Source organism: Amblyomma mixtum, chromosome 8 (assembly GCF_055824585.1).
Source record: "Amblyomma mixtum isolate Tamu chromosome 8, ASM5582458v1, whole genome shotgun sequence".
In the NCBI taxonomy this organism is placed as follows: Eukaryota; Metazoa; Arthropoda; class Arachnida; order Ixodida; family Ixodidae; genus Amblyomma; species Amblyomma mixtum.
The window spans coordinates 72995891-73022672 of record NC_143019.1 but is presented as its reverse complement, the minus strand read 5'-3'; the positions used below and the strand labels follow the sequence as shown (position 1 = coordinate 73022672).

The 26782-nt window shown below is 47.5% G+C and overlaps 2 protein-coding genes across 2 annotated transcripts in view; one reads left to right on the top strand and one right to left on the bottom strand.

Annotated features, from left to right (window-relative positions):
- The first annotated feature begins 493 nt into the window (after positions 1-493).
- LOC149332989 (uncharacterized) lies at positions 494-5708 on the top strand. Its single transcript, XM_089557607.1, has 3 exons — positions 494-501; positions 1412-1684; positions 5061-5708. The coding sequence occupies exons 1-3, from the start codon at positions 494-496 to the stop codon at positions 5413-5415; spliced, it is 636 nt and encodes a 211-aa protein (XP_089413733.1). The 3' UTR covers positions 5416-5708.
- Positions 5709-11186: 5478 nt separating this feature from the next.
- The window catches only part of LOC149332988 (uncharacterized), a 63985-nt gene continuing 48389 nt past the window's right edge, over positions 11187-26782 (bottom strand). Inside the window, exon 4 of the mRNA XM_089558520.1 lies at positions 11187-13231. Within this exon, the coding sequence (XP_089414646.1) occupies positions 13072-13231 (160 nt within the window). The 3' untranslated portion in view covers positions 11187-13071. The remainder of the gene's footprint in view (positions 13232-26782) is intronic.

Genomic DNA, 26782 nt, shown 5'->3' with positions numbered 1-26782 from the left:
GCTAAGCCTTTATTGCGTCTACCCTTAAGGCGAAGCTTAGGCGTTCTCCTAATTACGCATTGACCCAGTTTACATGAACTGAAAGTTAGTAAGGCATTGGTGGAGAGTGAGACTGAGGAACCTGTTAATCAGTTTCATACGGTTGGTTAAAAACCCTTGAAGGTGTCCTTTTACGTATACGGGGTGACCCAGCTAGCGTGGGTTATATGTTTTAAAGACAATGATAGGCACTGAACAGCCATCTAAGCAGCATTCTGTGGCCGATTCATGTTGGAGATTTGTCCGCTGATCTCCCAGTTGAAATGCACCAATGTGAGCAGCTCCAGTTGTTAAACGATCAGGGGGATCGAACTGAAAGAGTATTGTAGCCGGTCGCGCAAATGCAAACTCATGAGTTTTATGTGTACGTGCAACTTGGCCTGGAGCAGATGGCATCGTCGTTGCAACCGAGACATCGGTGCTCGTTTCCAATGAAATATCCCGTAGGGCCATAATGGTCATGTAGGTCTTGTAGCTGGCACTGGCCAGAACGTGCCAAACGAGGCGATGCAATTCAAGGCCTGTATCTCGAAATGCTCACGCAGCAATTCAGCAATATCGTGTACGCACACACTTCCGCGCTATCTATAGGCCCAAGAATGACGTCTTCTGACAAAGAACTATGAAAGTGGTCATCCTAGACTGGGCAGTTGGCATTGAGGCATCCTGCTAATATCAGAGTTTTCGATACCGGATCCTGATATATGGGCCTCATGAGAAACTTCGCTACAGCGATGGCCAGATACCTCTGAGCGGCCACGTCCTAATTCACATTCTATCCGTCGCGGTGGCTCAGTGGTTACGGTGTCAAGCTTCCGAGCACAAGGATGCGGGATCAAATTTGGGCCTTGCTTCGATGGAGGCGAGATCCAAAAAGCGCTCATATGCATTGCGATGCCGAGGCACTTTAAGGAATCCCAGGCGGTCGAAATTAATCCGAAGACCACCGCTTCGACACTTTTTTCTTCCTTCTTTCACTCTCTCGTGCTGTTATTTCGTTTAGATTATGAACACCACACGTGCCCGACCTGTACATATGTAGTGGAGTAAATTTATTACTTTTACCTCTATCACCCTATCCTTTTCTGCCTGTACCTTCAGGACCTCTTTCATTTCATTTCTCTAGTCTGCCTGCTATCGCTTTATTTCCGCTGCCCCAGCTCAGATGCTTCCCGTAGCGATGGCAGATGCCGGGGCTAGCAAAAAATCTTTTCCTTCGTTTTGTTATTTTATCCGAAATAAACTACTACTACTACTACTACTACCACTACTACTCCCTCCTTCATATCCTCCCTTCAAGGCGCTGTTAGGGAGAGATATTTACTCTCGGAACGAATTAATTACTTCTCGATCCCCGCTTCTCCGCGTGCAGGCGCCTGTCGGCTTGCCTGGTGCTCCACCTGGTGCAGGGTTCCACGTGCGCCCACCTCTTCCTCTACCGGGGCACCCAGGCCACGGAGGGGCTGGTGGCGCAGGTAGCCGCGCCCCTGGCGGCCGCCGCCATCACGGCCGTGCACGCGGCCTTCGTGGTCACCTTCGCCTTCCTGACGCGCGTCGCGGGACGCCGCCTGCTGCTGTGCGTGTCCACGCTGCTGGTGGCCTTCTGCTTCTGCGTCTTCCCACCCTTCGAACACCTCGTCTTCAGGTCTGGCCGATCTGAAGGGATTCTAAGAATTCTGAAGGCTAATTGATCCCATTTTAATTCACTTACTGAAAAAGAAATGTTGACTCGTGTTTACCAGCGAAAGACTTCATTTATTGGTGTGAAGACTGCTGGATAAAACGAAACTCGGTTCAAACGCACGGCATTGATGCATGACGGTATGCACTAGCCTCTGAAAGGAGCAAAAAAAAGCATGCATTGACGTCACCAGCGGTAGTGAAAATACCGTGAGGCTTCGGTGCCAGTGTTTAGCTTCATGCGGCTTTTTCTGCCGCATGAAGCTTCATTTCCCGTGAAAGCAGAGTTTAGAACGAGGTACTCGGTCTCTGTAAGGCCACCTTCAATTTGTGCTCAGCCTGCCTTGAACGCATTTTGCACTTTGAACTCTGTGTCTGGAGCAAGGCACGTTGCCTTGATACATCGAAACAAAAGTGGGCGTCGTTCACGTCCTGGTAATATGGTTTTAAATATGTTAAACGTAGGGTTAAATACAGTGTTAATGGTGGTGTACAGTGATTTGACGCACTCGTACTGTGCCTCCCTGGTGACGTGGTCCAAGTGAGCGGTACCGCGGGATGTGAGGTGTAGCTGTCGCTAGGGGAACGTTCGCCGCAGCGTCCCTCTATGTCATTCAAGATGCTAGTTTCCGGGGACTGGCGCCTAGCTATTGACTAAGCGCAGCCACATCCCAGAGTTTAATTGAAATTAGTTTTGGTTTGGTTTAAGGTGTTTTAACGTCCCAAAGCGACTAAGGCTATGAGAGACGCCGTAGTGGAGGGCTCCGGAAATTTCGACCACCTGGGGTTCTTTAACGTGCACTGACATCGCACATTACACGGGCCTCTAGAATTTCTCCTCCAAAGAAATTCAACCGCCGCGGCGGGGATCGAACCCGCGTCTTTCGGGCCAGCAGCCGAGCACCACAGAAATTAGTTTTGAAAGGTTCCCAAATTGACCTCCTGAAGACCGCAGTACACCTAGGCTGCCGGTGCAGCACAGTTCCCTTGGTTCAGCTCAGTCTTTGCAAGGTACTAGTAAACGCGCGAGCGCTCGCAAGAAATATATAACAAAGGTAGCTACAGCACCAAATGAAACACTCAATGTGCACAACAAAACGAATTTTGCTGCTATTTCTGCTCTAAAATTAAATGTCTCGTGTGCATTACCCTATAGTCGGATGAAGCCCTACAGCGAAGCAGTCATTGGCCCTCAAAGGAGGCCTTTAACCAATGGCGTCGGCCAATTCTCATGACTGTGTGTTCAATCCCCTTAGACCTGCTGACATACGCAGGCTGTGGCGGATGGGAGGGTTTTGACTATGCATGGCTTAATCGGATTTAACCAACGCGTCACGAAAATCAATTGACGCCATTGGCAGGACAGCCTCCTTTCAGGGGTAATAAGGGAGTAATTACTCATTGACGTCCACCCAAGCCCAGCCAAACGGCTACAAAGGAAAGCTATACAGCTTTCTCAGAAACTTCGCAGTTAAAGCAAAATTTGTCCTGGTCCGGGGTCCGAACCCAGGACCACCGTTTCCCTGACTGCGCTTGGGTGGATGTCAATGAGTAATTACTCCCTTTTTACAAATCCACTCCACCTTGGGGGGATTCGCCTAAACATTTGACCAATCCTTTGAGGGGTATTTGCCGTTTCGGTCTTGAGTTGCATGCGACTGCAGTGGAAAACGTTAGAAACTTGAAAGTTTGGGAAGATTTTATTGTAACAAAGACAGCGCAATACATATTGAAGATGCAGAAGCAGATCCCAGAGTGAAAGGCTGCTGAAGGGACGTCTTGTGATTTTTAATAGAGAGCAAGAAAAGGTTGCCGTCTTAAAACCTGTGCAAGAGTTTGTACAGAGTGTTGTAATTGATGAAAATAGCAACACGAAATGCCGTGACTTATGAAGTAAACACCCGAATGACCGTGGATATAATTTCTATTTCAAAGCTGAGCATTAAGCTTGAAATAGCGAAAAAATGATGTTACTGCAGGTGGCAAAATATGTCTTCACAAAAATGGCGCGACGTTCTAACCCACTCGCTGTTCGCTATAAGGCCAGAAAAAAGACAGCTTCTTTTGCGAAATGAAGGGTATGAAATTCACCTGAAATGAAGAACTCACTGATAGGTGCAGCCCGCACTGCTCCGAGTTCACTCTGTGTACAATTCTCTACATAGCGTGTCAAAGGGTTAACTCAAGCGAGAAGGACGTATTTGACTTGTGCATATCACGAAATGAAAATATCTGCCGTTCAGTCTCATATCACACAGTGGCAAGCGTTGTGCGATTTTTTTTATTGGCCTATCAGCGCTGCACCTCGCTTCAACTTTATTTTTTATTTATCTGAGGGGTCTATTATAATTGCTAGCACGCTCGACTGGTCGCTGCTCGCAATAGTTGGGGCTCCATTGTGACAGCACAGCGCCAAGAACAAAGACACAGAGAAGAGACCAAAAAGTCGTGTCTCGCTTTCCGTCTTCTTTACTAAGTATTGCCACAATCGGGTCACTGTTGTCAGCATTTTTTAAAAATTGCTGGGGTTCAACGTGGCTTGAACCTAGTTATACGAGCGAAAGATCTCTTAAGCATGGTTTGCAGTATCTCAAATAAAATGTGAAGGTCAGGTACTGAATGGTAATAGTCATATGATCATGTGGTCACACTACCATAGCTTCGGCATTACTACCATGCAGTTGAATTAGATTTCACCTAGTGAGGCATTGAAGGTCAATGTCGATGTGGTGCCTACTGTCTCAGATGAGATGCCAAGGTCAGGGGACACGATCAAAGGTCAAGGTCAGGTATTCAATGGTCACAGTAATATGCTCGCGTGGTCGTGCTACCATAGTTTTGGTCATACCACCACTAAATTAAGTTCGGTTGGACCTTGTGAGGCATTGAAGGTGATTGCCTCATCCACATCGAAATCGGAAGTTATACCCCGAGGAGCAGAGCTCTCGCTCTAAAATAAAAAGCCCTGTTCGTCCCACCTACCTATATTTCTTCTCGCATTGATTACGCGCACAAGGTCGGCGTACCATTTGCAGCACTACTGTTTGCTTCGCATCTTTGAACCCCAGGACGTCATCGACAGCTTTACTTACTACTAACAACAAAAAACGATTTCGAGCTCATTTCAGCTCGAAATCATTAGTAGATTAGAATATGCACTTTTTATTTTCTTCACGGCGTAATCCCATAAGGCGATGACTCCGACTGCGCATATATATGTGTCCTTCTTGGAAGTTGTACCTCGAGGTGTAGAGTAAAAGAAATCCAGCATAGCGGCGGAACACGGCCTGCTTGCAATGTCCACGGTGCCACGTAGAGCCTCCTCTGTTGTACGCACACAGGCAGTGGTCGGCAGCAGCGACCCGCGGTGACACCAGCTGGCACGCCGTGTACTCGGTGATCCTGCTGGTGCTCAGCTACTCTGTCGGCCTGTGCCACCTGCCGCCGCTGCTCACGGCCGAGCTGTGCTCGGGGCCCGGCTTGATGCACCACGTGGGAGCCTCGGTCGCCTGGAGCTTCCGCTGGATGCTCGCCTTCCTCCTGCTGCACTTCGACCACGAGCTGCTGATGATCGGACGCGCCGTCAACGCGCCGCTTATGCTGGCTGTGACGCTGATGATGATCGTCGGTGGCCTGGCCGCCTTCTTGCCGGAGACGGAAGGGCGGACTCTGGGCGCCATCGAGAGCGGCGAATAAGAAACGCGCGCTCTTAGCAGGCCCAGCGGTGACCTCGGGGCCACGTCACCGTGCCCGGGTGACCTCAAGGCCACATCGTGCTTTATTCATTCATTGACATTAGTATCGTTCAGCACGTTCACTAGAAGAGCAGCAAGTCTCACGCGATCTGAAAGCTGTGCACAATGCTTGAGCACTTCTGGTAGATTGGGCACTCTTCCGCGCGCAAAGTGGTCACGTGACTGCACTATTTCGTGCGTTTCCTGTTGGCGCAAATTACAACCTTGAAGTCTGTACAAGCATATGAAAGTAACAATCGGGATTAAAGATTTTTGGATAAGTCTTGCCCTTCTTTACATCAATTCTTTGAGGTTCATGTGATTTGGAGGAGGACGGCGATGAGGACGAGTGGAAGACATGCATACACCACTTCTTAGGTGAACAGAGAACTCTAACTAACTTCAAAAGCGATACAGGAAATACGTTTGCAACAATATAGACCATTTCATCTAGGGCGCCGCCATTTTGGGGAGGTGGCGCCGTCTATGTTCTGTTCTTGTCCCTAGCGCCATGCTGGTATGCGCGCGCGCATTTGTGCTGCGCCCACGGTGTAGTACGGCGGCGTCGCAAAGTGGCGCTTCGGAGCTTCTGATTTTTTGTGTGTGTGTGTGTGTGTGTGTGTGCGTGTGTGTGTGCGCGCGCGTGCGCGCTAGAAAAGCGCCTGGGTGACGGGAAAAGGTTTTCGAGCAAGACTGCCGCCGTTTGGTTTAGTGATGGCCTCGGCCACCGAGCGAGCGCGAGCAATGGTCGTTCTCGCTGCCTCGCCACTTTTTTTCGCGTACGTGTACACTCTTCACTCGTCGAAAGAAAAGTGTTGCGGCCCTAAATAAATGTCCGCACTAAAGACAGAAAGGTGAGGTTACATGAGTATTTGCCACGCGGCAGTAGAAATTCGCCACGCCACCCACAGCTCGATTGTGCTTTGGTGAGCAAGCGCGTTTGCGGTCGTCGTTAAGCACGCTACGCGTCTTCCCACAAGTTTTGCAGACTTTGGTATCTTGACGACTGGTGCAGTGAGCACGCTCTGCTTCTTCCAAGGCCCGTTGTACGCGGTAACAACACTGCTGCAACAACATTGCTTACTCGGCAGTGCTGTAATATCGCATATCATTTGCTGTCATATTTAGCATGCGACAAAAACTTTAGAGAGGTCTTTTTTCTGCTTATCTGAGCTATCTACTTCCATTGCGATGATTTTGTGACCTTCATACTTGTCTGCAGGTCACTAGCTGTACAGGCATCCCAGTGTTGTCACTGACTGAAGTGGCCAAACGTCCGGATGCCACACATCATTGTTTATTTGCTAGAGAAGAAAGCATGTGACATCAAGGAGGCACAAAACCCTCTCTGTTAACGCTATCTAGCCAAAGACATCGCTCGTCTACATCTGACGGAAAGCGATACAGGTGGAGCAGGTCGCAGCCGCACTGACGTCGCGGCTGTTGATGCTGTGCACATGGCTCTGCGGCTAGTTTTTTCCGCTTGCGATAGTTATTGGTGCAGCCAAAACCGCGCAGTGGTATCCTGATGTCCTCGGCTCACGATTCATGTTCACAGTCAGCGTCAAAACACGTAAAAGCTGTTTTCTCGCGCAAAAGACAGCAGGACACGAACGTCACTCAACGCGTACCTCGCCGCCCGCGCATACAAGGAGGAGAGGAGGAGGAGAAGCAGCGGCGCGGGCGCGCCGGTTCGAGGCTATTTTCCTCCTCGCGCCGAAAACGGTCTATAAGAGACTCCACTCACCTCAAAACTAAAAAAAAAAGCTGACCTCTGATATTCGACTTCTCACAAACCGGCGGAACGTCTGCTTCCCTTGACGATGCCTGAGCTGAAAGCGAATTATATAGGGAGCCTAAGGTCAAGTTTGGCAGCGTTACAGCAGCCCCTCGCGGCATCAGGCGAATTTATCGGGAATGTAGAGAGATTGTTTCGCCTTGTCAAACGTGCTTCGTCTTCACTAAAAACTTGAAATCAGTAGCTACAACACTAAATAGACGGGAAACAAATTTTACCGCTGCAAAGAAAGTGGTATGAAAAGCAGAAGTGCGGACCACAGCAGTTCGCAGATCAAGCATTTTCTTTGTGGTATCGTCGGCTGAATCAGCATCGCGTAGCAGCAGTAGGAATAGTCTACGAGACAGGAAATCTCACCTAGCCCTTAACCAACTCGCTCGCTTAAGGGGTTGATGAGCTCGTGTTTTTCACGCCTGCGAAGGCAAGTGGCACTGTTTGCAGGTAGGTTTAAATGAATATGACTGCCGTGTATAATTAAGTGCTTATGGGAGTTTAGCGTCCCAAAGCAACTCAGGCTATTATGAACACCGTATTGAAGGGCTCCAGAAATTTCTACCACCTGAGGTTCTTAAAGTACACTGACAATTTGGCCGCCATCGAAATTCGACCGCCGAGGCCGGGATCGAATATACGTCTTTCGAATCAGCAGCCGAGCGCCGTTACTGAGCCATTGAGGCGGCTTGCGTGATTAATTAAGGTTAACCGGCTGTAGACACGTAGGGAAAAACTCCCTGGGGTGGAGGTCCGTGAAGAGCCCATCTTCACTACGGACAAGGGGACTAGGCTAAAACCCGATCTAGTCATAGAGTCAAGCTCCCAGGTACTGGTAGTAGACATAGCGGTGGTGTGGGATGCAAATGAGGGTGTCCTTACAAGCAGGCACAATGAAAAGGCTTCAAAGTACAGAGTATTCCGGGCCAACTTTCCGGCCAGGAAACAATTCTTGGTGCACGGAATGGCTTTTGGCGCCCGGAGTATGCTATGCCCATCGACAATCAAGGTGGGCAAGCTGCTTGGTCTCAGTTATTCCGACCTTTCCTGGCTAGCTTCGCGAGTGCTTCTCGGAAGCCTCATTTGTCTCGGGCGATTCACCAAGAAGGTGATCATGTAGTTTTTACTTCGGGGTTTTCTTTTGTTTGATTGTCCTCGCGTTGGGTTTTCACTTTCATGAGTTTTGGGGGGTTGGCCGGTGCTTTTTTCCATCTTCGGAGTTATTAATCTCTTCACTTCTTTCTTTCTTCCTCCTAAGTCAAACATGAACTTGCGAGGTCAAGGTGTGCTTGCTACCAAATGCGGTGAGCTCCGGCTCGCTCATTTTGGGCTCGCAAACCATGTCTTTCCCCAGCAGCGGCCACGTTCACTCTGGGTGGCATTCTTGCTACCCAGGGAAATGCATGATTTTAAGCTGATCCAATCCGAATTAGCAGCTCAAGAAACAAAGGAAGAAGCTTCACGCTCTCATCCCACTTAGTCTGTAACAACACTTGGTGAACAATAAGATAAACCTAGGCAGCTCATTTTCCCACTGCTTTGAAAGCAGTAAGTGTGTTTTCCTGTGTTCAGGAGGCAGACATTGCTGCTGAGAATAAAATCTTCTATAATTCGGCCTCTGACGTCAGCATGTTCACTTCCACGGCGCCCAGTGACCCGTAAGGGTCAAGAACACCAATTTATTAACAAAGTTTTTTCCATCCATCCATCCCCAAAACGAGGAGTGAGGATTAAAATCAACTAAAAGATATGGCTCTGGTAGTTGTATGAAAAGTGCTTCTAAATCGTGAAGTCTGACGGTTAGATGTGGTTCAATGTATATGGAATATATTGTTGTGGTTTTAAAATCAAGGGCGGTGGATGCAAGTGCCTCATATGAGGTTTTTAGGTCAATTTTCCGAGTTGCGACACCACCCTGGACCACAACAGCAGAGCCTCCAGAGAGCCTGCTTGATTTCTGTCGGTCACAGCAGAAGACTTGATATTTTTTAAGTATATTTTTTTCTGTGGTCCTAGGTTAGTCTCCTGGAGACAGAGTGCTACCGGGGAGAATGAATTTAAGATATCTGTTGTGTCAGTGTAGTCCTTTAAAAGTCCACGACAGTATCAGTGAACAAGAAATGCCATTGTTACGGGGCAGTTGGGGATAGGTTAAAACCCTAGGTTTGCGGGTCTTTTGGACCAGTTATAAGGACTTTATCCCTTTTTTTGCGCTCGAGAGAGCTTTGCCGCCGTTGCAGCGAGGGCGATGGAGGAGTTGTGTCCATCGCCTGCTCAGAGGTGCAGGAGGATCGTGCAGAACGCACGGGTAACTGTGGCTCAGACCTCGCCGTGTGAGGCGAGGCGTTGGGGCCTGCTGACCTGGAGGTGCGCACAGCCTGTTTCATGGGTGGTGACGCGGCGCTAGCTGCTGCCACCAGGGGCACGGGTGGCCCTGCTCCAGGCTCACTGTGTGTGGCCTGAGCAGAAGCTGGAAGCCGCTGTGATGCCATGCCCTGTTGCACCATATCGGCGAAAGTAGGGTGTTGAACCATTGAGAAAAGCTTTCCCGCTTCTCTGAAAGTGCTGTTTTAACTCCGAGTATGCTCATCCGGCCTAAGAACCGCCGCTCTCCCCGCTCCCCCATTGCCTTTGTATGAATGGTGACCCGGTACCTGAGATTGACACCCTTCTTGTATTGGGCCTGCACGTCCAGAACGATGGCAAAGACACCACCACCCTGAATAAACTTAAGCAGGTTGAAGGCGCAATATTGCACCTCATCCGCAGGGTTTCGGGACATCATAGAGGCATGAAGGAGCGCGACCTATGTAGCCTCATTCATGCCTTCGTCCTCAGCTGTGTGCTGTACACTACCCTATACCTACAACTATCCAAACATGACATAAAACGCTTTGGACGCCTTGATTTGCAAGGCATTCAAGGTAGCACTTCATCTTCCCCTCAACACACCCAGACAGATTACTAGGCATGGGCCTCCACAACACGATCGGGGAACTGGTGGAAGCCCACCAACAGGCCCAATACATCAGGCTCACACAAACCTCCACAGGCCGGTATATCCTGAACTCCCTCGGAATCAGAATACCGGCCAACGACCCAACCCTCCTCACCATCGCCACTCCTCCACCGGGAGCTCCTCATCAAGCCGCTCCCGGGGAATATGCACCCGTCCCACCATGAGCAGCGCCGCAAAGCCCGTGCGAAGGCACTCCATCGAGCGTACGGCTCCGAGCCGGACGCCGTAGGGGTGGACCCTGCCTGCACAGGTGATAATTTTTTTTCTCTACGCCGGAGATCCCCACTACGGCACCTTTCTTCTTTCACTCTCACCAATTCCTCCCTTCCTTTACGGCGCGGTTCAGGTGTCCACCGAGATATGCGAGAGATACTGCGCCATTTCCTTTCCAGCTAATACATCACACGTGCTAAGCTTTCTGTAGGATTGTGTCCTTAATCCACACTTTATATGTACGTTTGATCAGCTGAATTTGTATGATGCCATCTCAAGAGTCACCACCGCCTGATGCGACGGGGCGAGCTGCCTATTGATTCATCGAGGTAGGGGACACGCGGTGAGGTGTGCCGCCCTAATCGGTAGCGAGCGACTGCCAGCAGCGATTTTTTAAATTAATTTCTAAACTATAGGGTCCACGCAAAGCTTCCAAGTTTGACTCCAATACCCAGAAAGGCGACCTATACTGATCTTCTACACTAGAATCTGCCCATCGACGTAATTTCAGTGTTCCTTCAAGACGTAATTTCAGTGTTCCTTCAAGGCTTCCATGGGGAAACAGACCTCTTACCTGGAACTCCGGCCAAGTGTCGATGGCCACTGCCACTTGGTTTGACCTAATAATGCCACATCAGTTTTAAATGATGGCAGTAAGTACAGGTACTAAGGATATTAGTCTGTACACCAGTTATAAACAATAAGACGGTGGTCAATGTTTTCTATTTTTATTCAGCCCTACCGTATATTATTTAAAGCAATGCGCAGTGACATTTTTTCATCAGCTTGTCTTGCTGATGGGTCGTCATGGTTTTCGCCATTCCGGACATGAAACAAAAAGCAGCAGTGCGGCCTTCCCCTTTGGGCCACTGGGTGCACTGCTTTCATAAACGCTTCAGTGACGCTTGTAATGTTGGCGTTGTTAGACGAGGCGGGAACAACTTTCCATCTGGAAAAAATGCTTTTGTAAAAGTTATGATCACAATGCACTTCTTCGCGGAGCTTTCTAGCCTTTGAAAGCTAACGCACACCCAAGAATGAAATGTTAGCACACCGCAACAGGAAGCTGTCAATAAATTCCAATAAGACAGTTGCAGATCACCTTGAAAAACAGCAGGCCGCCGCGGTGGCTCAGTGATAATGGCGCTCGGTAGCTAACCCGAAAGTCGCGGGTTCGACTCCGGCCGCAGCGGTCAAATTTCGATGAAGGCGAAATTCTAGAGGGCCGTGTACTGTGCGATGTCAGTGCACGTTAAAGAACCCCACGTGGTCGAAATTAACCATAGCTCTCCACTACGGCGTCCCTCATAGCCTGAGTCGTTTTGGGACATTAAATGCTGTAACCCAAACCAATGCTTTGTTCCAAACTTTTCAATGTTACTGTTTCGAGGCAATTCCTACCTACCCTCTCTGTTTCCTGCGTGCCAACCTCATTCGCAGGAGCTATTTCTTCCAAAGGAGCATTCACTTTAGCCACCACGGCGTGGTCTCCTGGTTTTTCTTGGCCTCGTCTGCCTGCCTTATCCCCTGTAATTTTGAGAGGGCAATCTCTAGCGAAATGATTTGGAGACTTGCACTCAAAGCACCGTCCTTTCTTTCCACTTAAAGTAGAATTCTCCCCTTGATGAGGTGTTGCACCGGCCCGCTCCTTCTGGTCCCCACTCAGCCTTTCGATAGCCTCCCAAATGAGCTGCTGACCCTGGTTTGCATCTCACGCTTTCGTCGAAACTCGACGCCAGCTTGGCCACTTCGCCCGGAGAAAGGAACCTCTGATTCTCATTGACCACAATATGAGCCCGTGCCTCAGCTGCTAAGCACTCCTTCAACCTGTCTGTGACCATTAACTGCTTTAATTCTGCAAAAAGTGGTAGCCTTCGAGGTTTTTTTTATAGTATTCAACATAGTTTCCCAGCCGGGTTGCGAATTGGCCCCATGTCTCATCTGCTGCTTTTGCCAACCCCTCAAACATCCTTCTATATTCTGCTGCTGACAACCTCAATCCATCTAGAATACTTTGCTTCATTTTTTTACAGTCCTTTCTTTCCTCGGCTGTCAACGTAGAAAGCAATCCGCGTGCTCTTTCAATCAACTGTGGCAAGACAAGCCCGGCCCACCTCTCAGACGGGACGTCAGATGAATCAAGAGTCGCCTCCAAATCCTCAAACCACCCGAACACTAGGAATTCCCGACTCGGCATCGGTGCTAGCACTCCTTTCAATAAGGATGCATATTTTAGGCGCCTATCCTCCTCTGACCTATCCACAGCTAGCGCTCCGCTGTTGCCTTCTTCGTGGGACTCAGCCCGCTCTTGGGCTCGCAACTCCTGGCTCTCCAGAATTAAGCGCTGCTTTTCTTTTTCTGCTTCAGCAATTTTAAATCGAAGCTCCAGCATTTTCATCTGCTGCTCCGACGCTGTTTCCGCCATGGCGCTACTCAGATCCCCACCGCGTCACTGGTCACCGCCAACTCCTGCAAGCTTTCAACCCCGTCCGACTCCACATCTGTGGTGTTAACCTCCCTGTCTCGCAAGTTATATGGCATTGTCACCAACTGCGCCCGACAGGAAACCAAGAGGCACTCGCCTGACTTCTGAAGAGTCACTCCGCAAAGCTCTCTTCATCCACAGGTCTGGAGGGACTCGCTTTGGCAGGCCACTGGCTCCTCAGTGACATTCTTGGGTCCGCCGTCCCCGCCACCAGTCTCGTCCGCCGTCCACCGCTGCTGTTCTCATTCGCCCATCGTTGGAGATCCTGTCGACTGCGCCAGATAAGTTAGAGCGATGTATTTCGTACCTCGGGATGGTCTCCGAAGTTGTTCTTTTCTCCAGCAAAGTGCGGAATACGATGCAGCCGGTTACTGCCAGAAAAGCTAGACGATTTTATTTACATAGCAGGTTATAAGGAGTCCACCCCCTAGAAGCACACTGAAGCCACCTTTTATACATTCTCAATTCCCCAGGTACCTATCTGGGGAAACCTGGTTGTTCGAAGATCGCCAATCACATTCCTTGATGAAAACCGCCCACAAAAGGGCGGAACATCACCCTCTCGCCGATCCTCCCACCGCGACAAAAAGGCGGGACATTCACACTCTCGCCGGTCCTCCCACGCACAGATGGTCGATTTGTGTATTTTGCTCACCCATCGTTCCGTGGAATTAGCAGTCCTTTGGCGCCAACTAAGGTGATATATACATTCTCGCTGTCATGTCGGAGCCGTTCCGCACCGTGATGGACTCCCTTTCGTTGTCGGTCCGGTGTCGGTTTTGAGCGAACTTGAGAATCCAAACAGACGCGTTTCCGCCGACAGTTGATTTAGGGGCCTCCGTCCCCTAGTTGCGCCGCCACGCTTCCCTCCGCAGCAGCCGCCGATAACAGCTGCTGCAAAGGTTAGCCAGCAGTGTCTCTCGGCCGTGAAGGAAGGGGCGACGGCCGTTTCTCGACCTCGAAGGAGAGGGTAAGGAGCCATCGGCGGGCGCACGTGTGCGCGACCAAAACTCTTCCCAGAACGGGACATCCCCTAACATTGGCGCCTGAGAGAATGGCAAAGGCATTTTCCGCAGCGCCTTTCCTCGACGGCAAGCAACGGCGAAAAAGCATGTAAACATCGGGTCTCGGCTAGCTTGACCACCTCTAAGGCAGCCATATTGAATGGGTCGTCGCGCCACCTATAGGTCGCGGAACTTGCGAATACAAATACACACACACTCAGCGTGCTGAAACCGGCCGTTATTCACGTAACCCAGTCCCGCTGGCGCCAATTGTCAACGCTGCAGACGGCGCGTCGAGTCCAACAGCAGTCAACGACTGTTTTTCTTTGTTCTCGGAAATCGAAAAGAAGATAAACAAGTTCAGTGCTGCGAACTGCGTGCAGCTGTGGAAGAGAGATACGAGGACAACCGAAGCGGCAAAAAAAACGTGTTAGTCTGACCGCCAAGAAGAGGTCGGAAGCACTGAAATATTATCAAGTGCGCTACTGCTGCATCCACGGCAGTATGAAATTCTTGATCAGCACCAAAGGCACGCGGAAGCCAACGTAAGTCCACTGCTTTGATGCATGTTGTCACTTAGCAGACACCTTGAGCACTGCTTTAAACAAGATTGTTGTCATCATCAGGTTTCTTTGATTTGCTAAGTTCTGAAATGGCCTAGACATCTTGAGACTGTTGCAGATTGTTGTAGGTCGAATATCAGAAAGAGGTCCCGCACATTTCCGGGGAGTCCGGGACAACAGATCGAAGAGACCAATTGGTATCGTTCCAGAGGGCGTAACTGTCATTCGCGACACCACGTCATAAGAAATTCTGTTCGACTTGGGTGCACCGGCTGGATCAGTTCTACGGAGGCCTACACTGTCGGTTCAGGATGTTCAAATGTAACTTGCACTCCGCCGCTGCACTGGCAAAAAGAACGCAAATATACTGCACTCCTTGACCTGGTGCAGCAAGCTCAGCCCCAATCAAACAGATCTATTATCAAAAGTAGCATAGCTTGCCTGTATTTGAAGGCAGTATCTCTTGCTTTTTCGACCCCTCCCTCCATTGTAACAGACAGGCCCTAGTGGTGTCTCCTCAGTTCCGATAGCTGAATGTACTCTGTACCGTTCGTGGCCCCTAGCGTTTGCAAACAATTATTGTTCGTCAGCTCTGTTTGGTTACGAACAGTACCGTTAAATGTTTGTGATGCGCAGTTCAGGATGTTTTTTGGTCATCTGTTTCGTCTTCAGGCTCAATTATGCTTTGGCCTGTTTCTTAATTTTATAGTATATTCACTTATGCTCTGTTTTTCTCATTATTCAAGAACATTCAAGCAAGACTGCACATTCAGCATTTATATTGCTGCCAACAAGGGAGGCACTCATCTTTAAGTGCGCTCTCTGAACCTTCAGCACAATCACGCCATCACTGAAGAACTGTTCAGGCACCTGCCCCAACAAAGGCGACTTGCGCCCGACTTGCAGAAGAGGGCGCGTAACCTTTTCGCAGCTCAAGGCTAATAAAGTGATGGTAATGGAAGAAATGCAAAACGAAAGTGGACATGCTGTGCTCCTGAAAGACTTGTCGAATATAGCAGCTAAAGGAATGGTGGCTAATACAAGCAACGACTTGTCAGAAGTTGTGCGTGCTTTGACTGAAAAATACAAATCAAATGTGAAAAGTGATCAGTGAACACGAAACGTTGAGCAACCCAGTCAAAAAAACCATTGGAACCAATTGGATTTCCAATGGGTTCCAATTGGACGAGTTCAGTTTCCAATTGGTTCCAATTGGAATGGTGTTCCAATTGGATGGTCCAAATGGACTATCCAATTGGACCATTTGGGTTTCCAATTGGTGAGCCCAATTGGTCTTACCCATTGCATCCAATTGGTCCGCCCAACTGCACCCAATTTGTCCAATGAATGTTTGCATGTTTCACGAAAAAGGTAGAACTAATATGGTACTTACAATAAGAGCTATCAACAGCTGAGCCTAATAAATTGTTCTCATCACCTACACCACCACTGGAGCTGAAATTAAATTAAATAACTGTGCTCAGTGGGCAAGCGTCACTGGCCCCAGCATGAGAGCCTAATAAATTGGGTATATAAGTTGGAGCAGAAGTGTGTTCTCTGGATGTACATATTGAGCTAATGTATGCTACTTGTGCCTGAATGTGCAGTGTTGCTTGTGTGTCATGCATGTGTGTCTGTTGGCTTTGATTTCCATAAAAGCATGTTAATTTCAATTCCGTAGAAAAATGTTGATTGGCACTAGTCAGAGTGTCTCCCTGCAGTCCTCATAAATCAGTTTTCCTTTTGTACATTAAAATGTGTTAAGTTGTAGAAATATTTATCCAAGATCCTAGAGCATATTATTCAAGCAGCTACCTTTCTCAATGAACGTAACATATTTTGGGAATATTTTCTGGGTGAAATAACTGCCTCGCCTAATGGGTCCAATTGGCTAGTCCAGTTGCATCCAATTGGTCGGGGGCTAAAAACACAACTGGAACCAATTGGTTCCAATTGGGAAATCCAATTGGAAGCAATGGGAATGTCCATTTAGTTCCAACTGGAATGTCCAATTGGTTCCAATGGTTTTTTTTTTTGACGGAAAATAAAGAAGGCCCAAATATGCCTAAGCATATAAGGTCCTGCCCGTCACGCTCTTGTGAGCCATGTTTTTCTAGTGCACGAATTCTGTCAAAAAGCAAAGACACAAAAGCTAGGGAACTAATCGAAGCTTTTTTTATTGCAAAAAAAAGGAAGCATGTGCGTTAGTGACACATCAATATCTTTGTACAAGGCTGAGAGCAATTTTTTCACCCTTCACGATCATATCAACTTTGAAGATGACAATATTCCTTGCATGTACGACAGCATATATCTATGCATGTTTTCTCTGAATAAATCAGTTGTGAGTGGCGCTTCATCCAGTCTTTCTGTCTTGTGTTCTCTTTTTTCGTGCCTGTAACCAAAGATGAACAGTTACCAACTTGCCCAGCAAGACGTTCTTTTAAGTGGTGTAAAGGACCTAAAAGTGTACGCCTGCTTACAGATTGAGAATAATGAACAGCAGGGAGTGTTTTTTCAAGACAATCAAATGAGGAAGTCATTTCAAGACTTTCCAGAGGTGCTGTTTGTACTAGCTGCAACAAACAAACTCCTGAAGACCAGAATGGCTTGTTTTTTCTGGTTTGAAAATGATAACGGGGAAAGTGAAACCAGTTGTTGGGCTGTTCACAACAGAATACGGTGAAACCTTTTGATGGTTCTTTGAAACCTTTAAAAGCCTCAACCCAAGATGGCGAGCAGTGCGAGTCACAATGGCTGACAAAGCTGTAAAAGAAGGAACCATTGCGAAAGAGCTTTTCCCGTCATCTGCACTGCAGGGAAGTGAGCGTGCAGAAATTAGGTATTAGAAGAGGAGAGCAGGACAGAGCTCTGGATATCCTGCAACGCATGGTGTATGCAAAGGATGCTTATGAGGAGCTTAATGCCTTGCTATGGACATCAACAGCAGCTAAAGTAGTGGAGTACATTGACACCAACTATAGCACTCCATTCATGCAGAATGGGTAATTGGTTTGAAACGGGAGTGCGGCAACTTCTTCAATTCAACAAATAATCGAGCTGAAAGCATGAATGCAAAGCTGAAGCAACTCGTTGAATGTTTCCGCTCTCTTGAGATGTTTGTTGAAGTTTTTTTTTTCAATCATCTACGCTCAACGAAGTGAAAAAATGCATAAAGTGGCTGTTATGCTACAAAAGAGAAGAGTTGTAGCAAATGAAGATGAGGCCAGTGAACTGTATTCAAGGTTGTTAACACCGTATGCCTATGATCGCGTTCAAGCGGAACTTGCTTGAATGCAAGTTGCCATCAATTGCCATAAGAAGAGTACTGATGCGCTGACTGAGGCAAGCAAATTCTGTGCTACGATGGGACACTGTACATGCCCTTTTCAGGAAAGCTCTGCTGCTGCTTGTCGCCATATATTTGCCCTCCCGAAGTCTGCAGGTCTTTTAAAATTCCACAGAAACATATGTGCTGAGTGGTCGTGTTTAGATCAATACGTGGAAGGTCGTGGCTTGACAGCCACCGATGATTATGGTGCACAGCCAGTGCAGGTGAGCACTCAAAAATACTAAAAAATTCTTTCTATGCACCAGAAATTTAGATAGGCAGCAGTCATTGCATCTAAGCTGGCAGACCGTGCATGAGAAAGCTCAACAGCAACATTCACAAGGAGGCTGAGAGTTCTGGAAACAATTCTGGAATGTTGGAAAGCTGGGAATGAAGTTACCATAAATGAGGTGGCACACCTGGAGCAGTGCAATCAGCAGTTCTTTGATAATTGTGGCAAAGGTATGCAGCATGAACAATTGCAGCAGGAAAATGTTCAGACGCCGATTGCATTGGGCACTAACATCAGGCCAGATATGAACAATGTGCATTTGTCACATGAAAAGGGTTCACTAGGCAGCTCTGACACTACTGCGGTTGTCTGCCAAGGGCAGGAGAGAAGTGTTGAAAACCCAATTCATTGTCTGCAAGTGTTGAAGCATAAATGAGGGACACACATTTGTCACGTGAAGAGGTCCCACGTGGCACCACTGACACTGCTACATCTTCTAGCTGCCAAGTTCAAACCGTCCAAGATGCGGACACACAGAATATGATTAAAGTGCCAGCTCCAATGAGAAAGTGTAGTTGGCCAAAAGCCCAAGTTTTGACTGTCTGTGGCTTGCCAAAGAAATGAAAAAGGATGACAGGCAACAACCTTACGGACAGCTTACTGTGAGGGAGAAAAACTGAAAGTGTTGACGTGGCTAACAGGGGCAGGAAATGCAGCTGATGCTATGAAAAGGAAGCTTCTCAATGAAGATTCAGTCGAGCAAAGGTCTGAATATGTCCATAGCGGTATTCACAACTGTGTGGACAGACTTTATGCGGCGTTACTTTAATGAAAATGGATGGCAAGCTGTGGAGATGGGTGAAAATCAAAAAAAGAGCAAGAGTGGAAGTGTAGTGAGTGTAACACGAATTTAGTAGATGTAAATTCAGTAAGCTGTGACTGGTGCCTGGCTTGGAGTCACCTGCCCTGTGTTGGACTAAGCAGACAGCCAAAGACAGTTGTGGAAATGCACAGTCTGCAGTAGTACAGCGACAAAACGTGATTTTCCTTGTATCTGCAATTGGAAATGTGTGAATAAGCTGAGAAAACTGCCTTCATTAATCTAATGGTTCCTTGTAATGTCAATACTTTTCTGAGCGGCAGACTCACTTTACTTGGTCTTCAAAACACTCCTTTTCTACGCAGGCTACCTAAACAAGGCACATGGCGATTTAATTTACTTGGAACAAAGTTCTGCGGCACCGCAGATGTTTGTTTCACTGGAGTGTCAGTACCTCTGTCAGGGTATTGCATATCACTCAAGGCCATTGTTTTTTCTGTGAAACGAGTACTAAACAGTCAACCTATAAACAGTAAACGAAAACACTAGCCTCGTGTGACGATAATTCACCGGGCGATGCGCCAAAGGCCGCTGAAACACATTCTTTAGGTGAAAATTTCGTGCAACGCCTAAAAGTGCTGATAACAATAGTAATATTTATTATCACTTCAAGGGAAAAGAAAAATACACGAGACAACATGCATGGCTGGACCAAGAGGTGAAAAGCCCGAAGCACTCCGCTGACGTGGTTGACTTCTGTGCCAACGATGCAACTGATCCTCCAACCATATAAACTACTTGGCCGCCTTGGCTAGGTTAAGGCGGGTATCCCCTCTACGGTTACCCGCCTTCCCATTAAGGATCCCTGTGGCACATTAATTTTGTTACGACCGGTCAAACTGTGCATCCAGTCGACCGAGAGAAGGAATTTGCAAAACTCTGGCTTGTACACATAAAACAGCTGGGTATTTATATCGGAATGAAAAGCTTACAATAGAAACAGAAATACTAAGAACAGTGCTACACTGCTACATAAAGGCGAAATCAACAAATTCAACTTTTCAGCGCTGTGTGAGTGTCTTGTCTCCTTCTTGGTATGTGTGTGTTTGCGCTGTTAAACCATCATTATGAATCTACACCAACTAGCCCAATCTGCAGTTCTTCTACAGTAAAATTCAACAAGTCTAGGATAAGGTGGCACAAACAATTAGATCAGAGCATATACGGATTAATTACATGGATATAAAAAATAGATTAAGGCAACACTAGAAGCTAGTTAGTTATATGGGGTTTTATGGCGCATAAGCAACTATGACTATCATGCGCCAAACACAAGGTTAGATGATGTTATGTCAAGTGTACAGAGGTTACATTATAATAGATTTAAAACATTGGCTTTCTTTAGAAACTTATAAACAAGTGAAAACTCGACAAGTGTTTGCTCGCCTAAAAGCAATGCGGGATGAAATGGAATGTGTTCATTGTAAAATACCGTAAAAAAATTTTTTCTAAGTTCTTCGAGATGCGAACAAGAAATTAAAATGTGATTTACTGTGAGCTTGTCACCGCACATTTCACACAGAGGTTTGTCTTTTTTTGTTAATAAGAAGTTATGGGTGATGTGTGTGTGACCTATGCGTAAACGACATAAAATTACTTCGATAAAACGCTCTTTATGGCGGCATGATTTCCATTCTTTTAAAATGGGCTTTATGGTATGCAGCTTGTTGTGTCCTTCATTTTCCCAAGAAGCTTGCCACTTGGCACTTAGTCTGCTATGCACTAACTTCATGTAATCTCTAGGAGGCAAATTCACATGTTTTATTTCCATGGTTCTGGTTTGTGCAGCACACATGTCGGCTATCATTGTCCCTAATGCCATTGTGAGCAACACTAGAAGCGTACAGGCTATGTAGAATGTACGGGCATAGAACAACAACCAATAAAAAGCAGATGCGTGCAAATGGATCCTTCAGGATTGTTCAATGCTAACAGAGTTCTCACGTTCCGGTGGAGGCGAGCAGGGGGGCGACAGTGAGGTGGTCATGTCAGGGTACGGCGGACGCTCGGTTCTGCGGGAGGCACCCAAGAGACTAGATCTCCCTAAACTACACCACGGTGGTCTACATAGTAAGGCAGGTTAAGGCAGTCAACCTTGGCCGGCCGTGCGTAGCTTGTGGGCAGAAGACCGACATCTCGAACCGTTCACTCAGGCGGCCCGCTGATTGAAAGATTCAGATTCCCAGGAGCACCTGGGGAATCTCTAGATGCATCGCGCACGTGCTGGCGAATGCTTCCTGCTGCCATTTGAATGGTGGCTGTGACGCTTGTTGTGTGTCACTTTACGTGCGTGCAGAAGCTAAGCCATTTTTGCATGCTGGAGTGATCGGCGACATCGGGCAACTGAATATTCTCGATATTGCCAAGAAGGTATGTTATACTCATTTAGAAATTTAACCTGTGCAGTGGCGACCGCTTATATTTACCTACTGATTGTGTTTGTGCATTTCGGGACCTCATATTGAGGTTGTAGGAGCATGTGGTCATTGTCGCCTTTCTTTTGAAGGTCTTTCTGCGGTCCACACTGTGTTGCGAACAGCAAGCATTGCCAGCCAGTCCTACAGTACAGCCAAGGTGAAGTGCTTGTCGAGCGCGCACATTCTGAACCATGTGTGTCATTGTCGCGGTGTTCATCGGGTATCAAAGGGTGTCACTGCTGCAAAAGCGAACCGAAGGAATGTGTGCAACGATGTTCACAGGTGCCTTTTGTCACTGCCGATAAGGGCCACAAAATGGACGCGTCGGCTGCCAATCGGTCCCCGATTCGTCACACCACTGGCCTACAACTGCTCTGATCCAAAAGGCTCTTATTAGGGCCATGCCATCATTTCCTGACACATCGCACGAGATCATCCCCACACTCGTGCCCCATCATTTTCCATTTTGTTCAGTTATGTCGTGAACGATGAAGCTAGGCCTATCTCCATACTACCGTAGAGAAAGAAATTTGAAAGATAGCGAAAGATGGAGAGGAGGAAAGGAAATGGTGACAGCTGATTTTATCGGGTCAGGCAAACCGAAGGTGCTATCTACAGGAAGCGAGGGCAAAAGTGGTGTGTTGCCTTCTCAGAGGGGTAAGGTCCAAACACTCGGCATCAGCTCAACCACCAGAATCTCTTTTTGCCCGGACATGGCGCCGCCGCGCACAGCTAAGCAAGGGTGCTTGGTGGCGTACTGTAGAAGCAAAAATCTAACAGATGTCGATCTCCTGCGGGGAGCTAGGAAGAACTCTCGCCGCAACAGCTCTTGCTTAACTGCTGGTACTGACTTAGTAACAACTCTGTACCATTCGATGCCAGGACAACGTACCACCGTAAAAAAAATTCACCGGGCAAAAACACTGGGAATGCTATGCTTCTCAAAGACCTGCCAAATATAGCAGCCAAGAGAAAGGCTGCTAAAACAAACCCAGCGCTCATGCTTTGCAATGAAGCCATACAAATGTTTTAGCACGCAAGAAAATCTTTGCCTTCTGGGGGAAGTGGCCACAACAAGGCCATTCGGGGATGAACTGAGGTGACTGAGGGTTCTCTGGAACATTACCCATTAAGGGTAATGTTCTCTGGAACATTACCCATTAAGGGTAATGTTCCAGAGAACCCATTAAGGGTAATATTATATTTTAACTTAATTCTAAACACATAACATAAGTCCCATGCAAAAAAACTATCGCTATTGTGTTATTAGTTTAGGAAATATAGCCCGTGGCCATATGGTCACGCTGGGCCCTTAGGCTATAGAAAAGTGCACGGAGTAACAAATGTTTATTTCAAGTGGCGAGAAATGAAAAAACATACTACTAAGTGAATATTTGGCCACTTATTTAGTGTGGTACGGTTTAAAGCATGGGATACACATGCCAATATCACACTTTCAGCATTGTGTGCGCACCGCGCTGTTGCATTGTCCCCAGCGCATCTTCGCCTCTTGCTATTGGGAACTGGTGCAACGAATTGGGCCACTTGGTCATACCATGCACCAGTCAAGACGTCACCAGTCTTTGGGGTTCTTCGTCGACCAGGTCCTTTCGGTTTATTGTCCCATCGCATCAGATAACTTTGTGCGATTTGCCTACGGAACTCAAGCTGAGTGACGTTGGACCCTGTGCTACGAATAAGTGCCCAAGCATTGCTGATTGACACATCACAAAGCCATGTGAAGATCGGCCACCACCATTTCTTGCCACGGATTCCGATCCTGTAGGCACCTACATTCGCATCCATCTGGTCTGTACCTCCCATAAAACTGTTGTATTGAGCAACAGCATTTGGACAGGGTAATTCGTCTCTTTTCTTCTGAGCACAGGAGTACCTGTCTGCAAAAGACACTGGCTCTACCCCGTGTATGGTGCTCGCGATGGTTACTACAGAATTGTCCATCCAACGGACAAAGATTACATCGTCGCTCAACACGTGCTCTTCGTGTTCGCGAGGTTGGTGCTTCACGAAATCCGGTTAAGCGATAGGGCACTCTTTCGGAACACGGTTCTGCCTCACTGTGCCCGTACCTTCGTAGCCCTGTCCCTTGAGATGCCTAAGTAGAGGGATACTCGTGAATAAATATTCAAAATAGAAAAAGAAAGGAAGATGGTGAGCTTCTGCCGGGAGTTCATCCATCAATTGAAGAAGTGGCGCCGCAGCTTTCCCAAAGTCCTTTTCATATTTTGCAGACGTCCCTGGGTTCCCCTGATTGCCTTGATACACTTCAAAGTTTACAGGGTAGCCATTCTTGGCATTTGGACACCAAACTTTATATCCGAAGCGAATTGGCTTTCCACGTATGAACTGTTTACAGCCATGGCGACTGTAGTATTCAGTCATGCTTTCATCATAGCTAAGTGATACACAGGCTAAAAGTGCTTCAGAAACCTCGCTTTTAACAGTGTCATCAATGAGCGCAACTTTGTTAATTTGTCGCTGAGTGTCAGGCTCGCGTTGTCCGCACACTGCAGAAACCTCATTATCTGTATGAAGCGGTTTCTTTGCATGGCGTTGTGGACCATTGTGTTTCGCATGTCCATGCCGCTGTCCACATAGCACTTTTTTCCTGGCAAGCGGGTATAGCCGGACAAAATGAGGACTCCGATAAAGCATCTCATTTCTTCTCTGGTGGCCTCCAGATCAGGCATATTCAAAAACAGCGCGTATTTTCGTGTTTGCTCAACCAGCAGCTCCACTATGGCTTCATCAAAAAAGAGTTCGAACAATTCCACAGCGGAAAAGTTCCTGTAAGAGGAAAAGTTTGGGTCGGGAAATATGGCAGGACTTTTTAGAAGATCCCACTTCTTCCATTTCGAAGTCAGAGGTAATTTCGCAGAAACGCCTTCATCACCCACAGGTGACGAGGTGTTCGATGCTCCGTTGCCTTGCACACCATGGTCGTCATCGTTGTCGTCGGAATCACATCCACCAATGCGGCGTCCGTCCGTGAAAACAGTTTCGGCTCTGGCTCTCAGCTGCCTCACGCTCCATTGCCAATGAGCCCGCCGGAATCCTCATCTGCAGAGTCCTCATCCGAATAGCTGCTAGCCTCTGGTGGTTCTATGTAAATTGTTGACACGTCGTCATCTTCCTCTTCGAGTATCTTCGCTATTTCTTCCAACGTCAACCTATTTAGACAATAATGCATTAAATGAGTATTGCAGCGACAACCTTGCCATAGTGCGAGTGAAAACAATGCAGATATGAAAAATTAAAAAATTTACGGAGCCCTAAGGCCCAGCGTGACCGTATGGTAACACAGCAAAACATGCGCTCTTTCCTTCATAAAACAAACATCAATCCCTCTAAAACGCTGACCGGTGGTCGCATATTCAAAGACGTGTTATCTTTTATGCTGTGGATGTGACCACACAGTATTAAACCTATTAAATCACGAGCACGTATCATGCTCGTCATCTCATGCACTATGATGATTATCTTTAGGTAATAATTAAAAAAAAGACTGCGTCACTACTAATAAAGAACACTGCGTTTAGTTTTTTTTTCTTCCCAGGAGGTGGCAGCGCGCCAGAAAGCCAGATGACGAACAAGCTGGAGCGAGTTGGTGCTGCTTGAACTGTCCAACGGTATATGTGTACTGCCAGGACAGTTGTTTGGCCTAGTTGTCTGTTATATGCCAGCGAGCATAGATAGACAAGGAAAGGAGCTGCAGCAAAATCTCGTGAGAGGAATGCATACGAGCAGATTGCTTCCTTTAAAATAAAAAGAATACGAGGCGGCTCTATGTGTTCACTGCTGGTCACACTAATGCCACTGCTGATGCATCGATTTCAGGACGTCATGATTTAGTGCTGCTTGTGTGTGTTATAACCACTCCTTTGTGCTTTTATGCAGATTCCATCAACAAGGTCCTGCTTTCACACGTCACATATGCTTTCATTGGAGTCTGTTGGTAGTGGACAAAATCATTTCCCGGTATACTAGTTACATTTAGCGGAACAAATGTCCCACACCGCCTGTATGCGTGCTGTTTAAGCATTTCCTGTATTGGTACTGACTGTTCTCTGTCGCTAACTTCTCGTGAGTGTACTGTCAAAGTGATTAAAGTCTTCTGCATAAAATGCATATGCCTCCCAAAGGTATAATGCATATTGCCACCTAGTATTGCCAGGTGGCAGTTGACGACGACGAAGTAGGGCTCGCGCCGTGAGGAATCTGTCGCTTTTGCTGCCCAGCTTGCTTGGCCTTGCCTGTCTTCGCGCCTGGTATTAAAGCCCCCTTCGTCAACAAGTACGCTACAATATGCTTCCTGCTCCGCTTTGTGTGAGCCCCTGTGAAATAAGAAGCTGAGACTAGCTGCAGGACATCGGACATTGTGGCAGCAAGCATGAATCGGGGACTATGTGAAGTGGACTATGGACAATCACTTCACCAGCAGCCTCTGCGACTACCTCGCCGAAACTGGTCTACACTCCTTCTTTTAACTGTCTGTAACGTATACATTCCACTTCCCCTTTTCTCAACTTATGCCTCATGGCAGACTTCTCGAATAAAAAAAAAATATGGTTGCACTGCTGTGATTGACAGTGCCCTGCACACAGCTGTATTGATGCCACCAGTCAGCCATACCATCAGGTAGCTAGAAAAAAAAAGCGAGTTTAAGTAAACCCCAGCAAAACCACTGTTTCTCTTGTGTGCCTAAATGATTTCGACAAGGGCAGCCAAAACTGCTGCCAGTGGATAGTCATATGAGTCATAGGTATAAGAAGACAAAAAGCCAGCTGAAGTAGGCGGGCTGCAATTTATTGCATTTCATAAAGCACACATATGCTGATCAATACCGCACTTACAAAGTACAGTCTTTGAAATTGTGCACTCAGCAAGGTACAGTGACGACTCGTAAATGCCTGCAGCTGCTGGCTAGGACAAGTGCGACCAAAAATTGTCTCTTTACGCAGTGCAGTCAGCTTTTATGCATGTGATGATCATGAGCCGTGATGAAAACTAACAGTTACAAATGTTTTTGCAGATATGACCTATCAGTGGGACACTGCAGCCAGGTGGAGTGTGTCGAAGACACAGAGAATAGACCGCCTCCAGCTGAAGTAGAGCAGCCACCTGGAGGAGTAGCAGCTGCTCCGCAACCACTGCCACAAACACCTCCAGTGCAATGCAGGAAGTGCGCAAAACAGACAGCTATTGAAGGAGAACTTGGCGCACGCCTCAAAGCTGTTACAGATGAAAATCGGCGAAAGAGGAAGGAGCACCTACTTAAAATGAAGCTCATGAGAGCTGAGAATGCACTTCACATGAAGAACGCAAAAGAAGTGCATGAACTAGAATGCGCTAATAAGAGGGCCAAACTAGAGCTC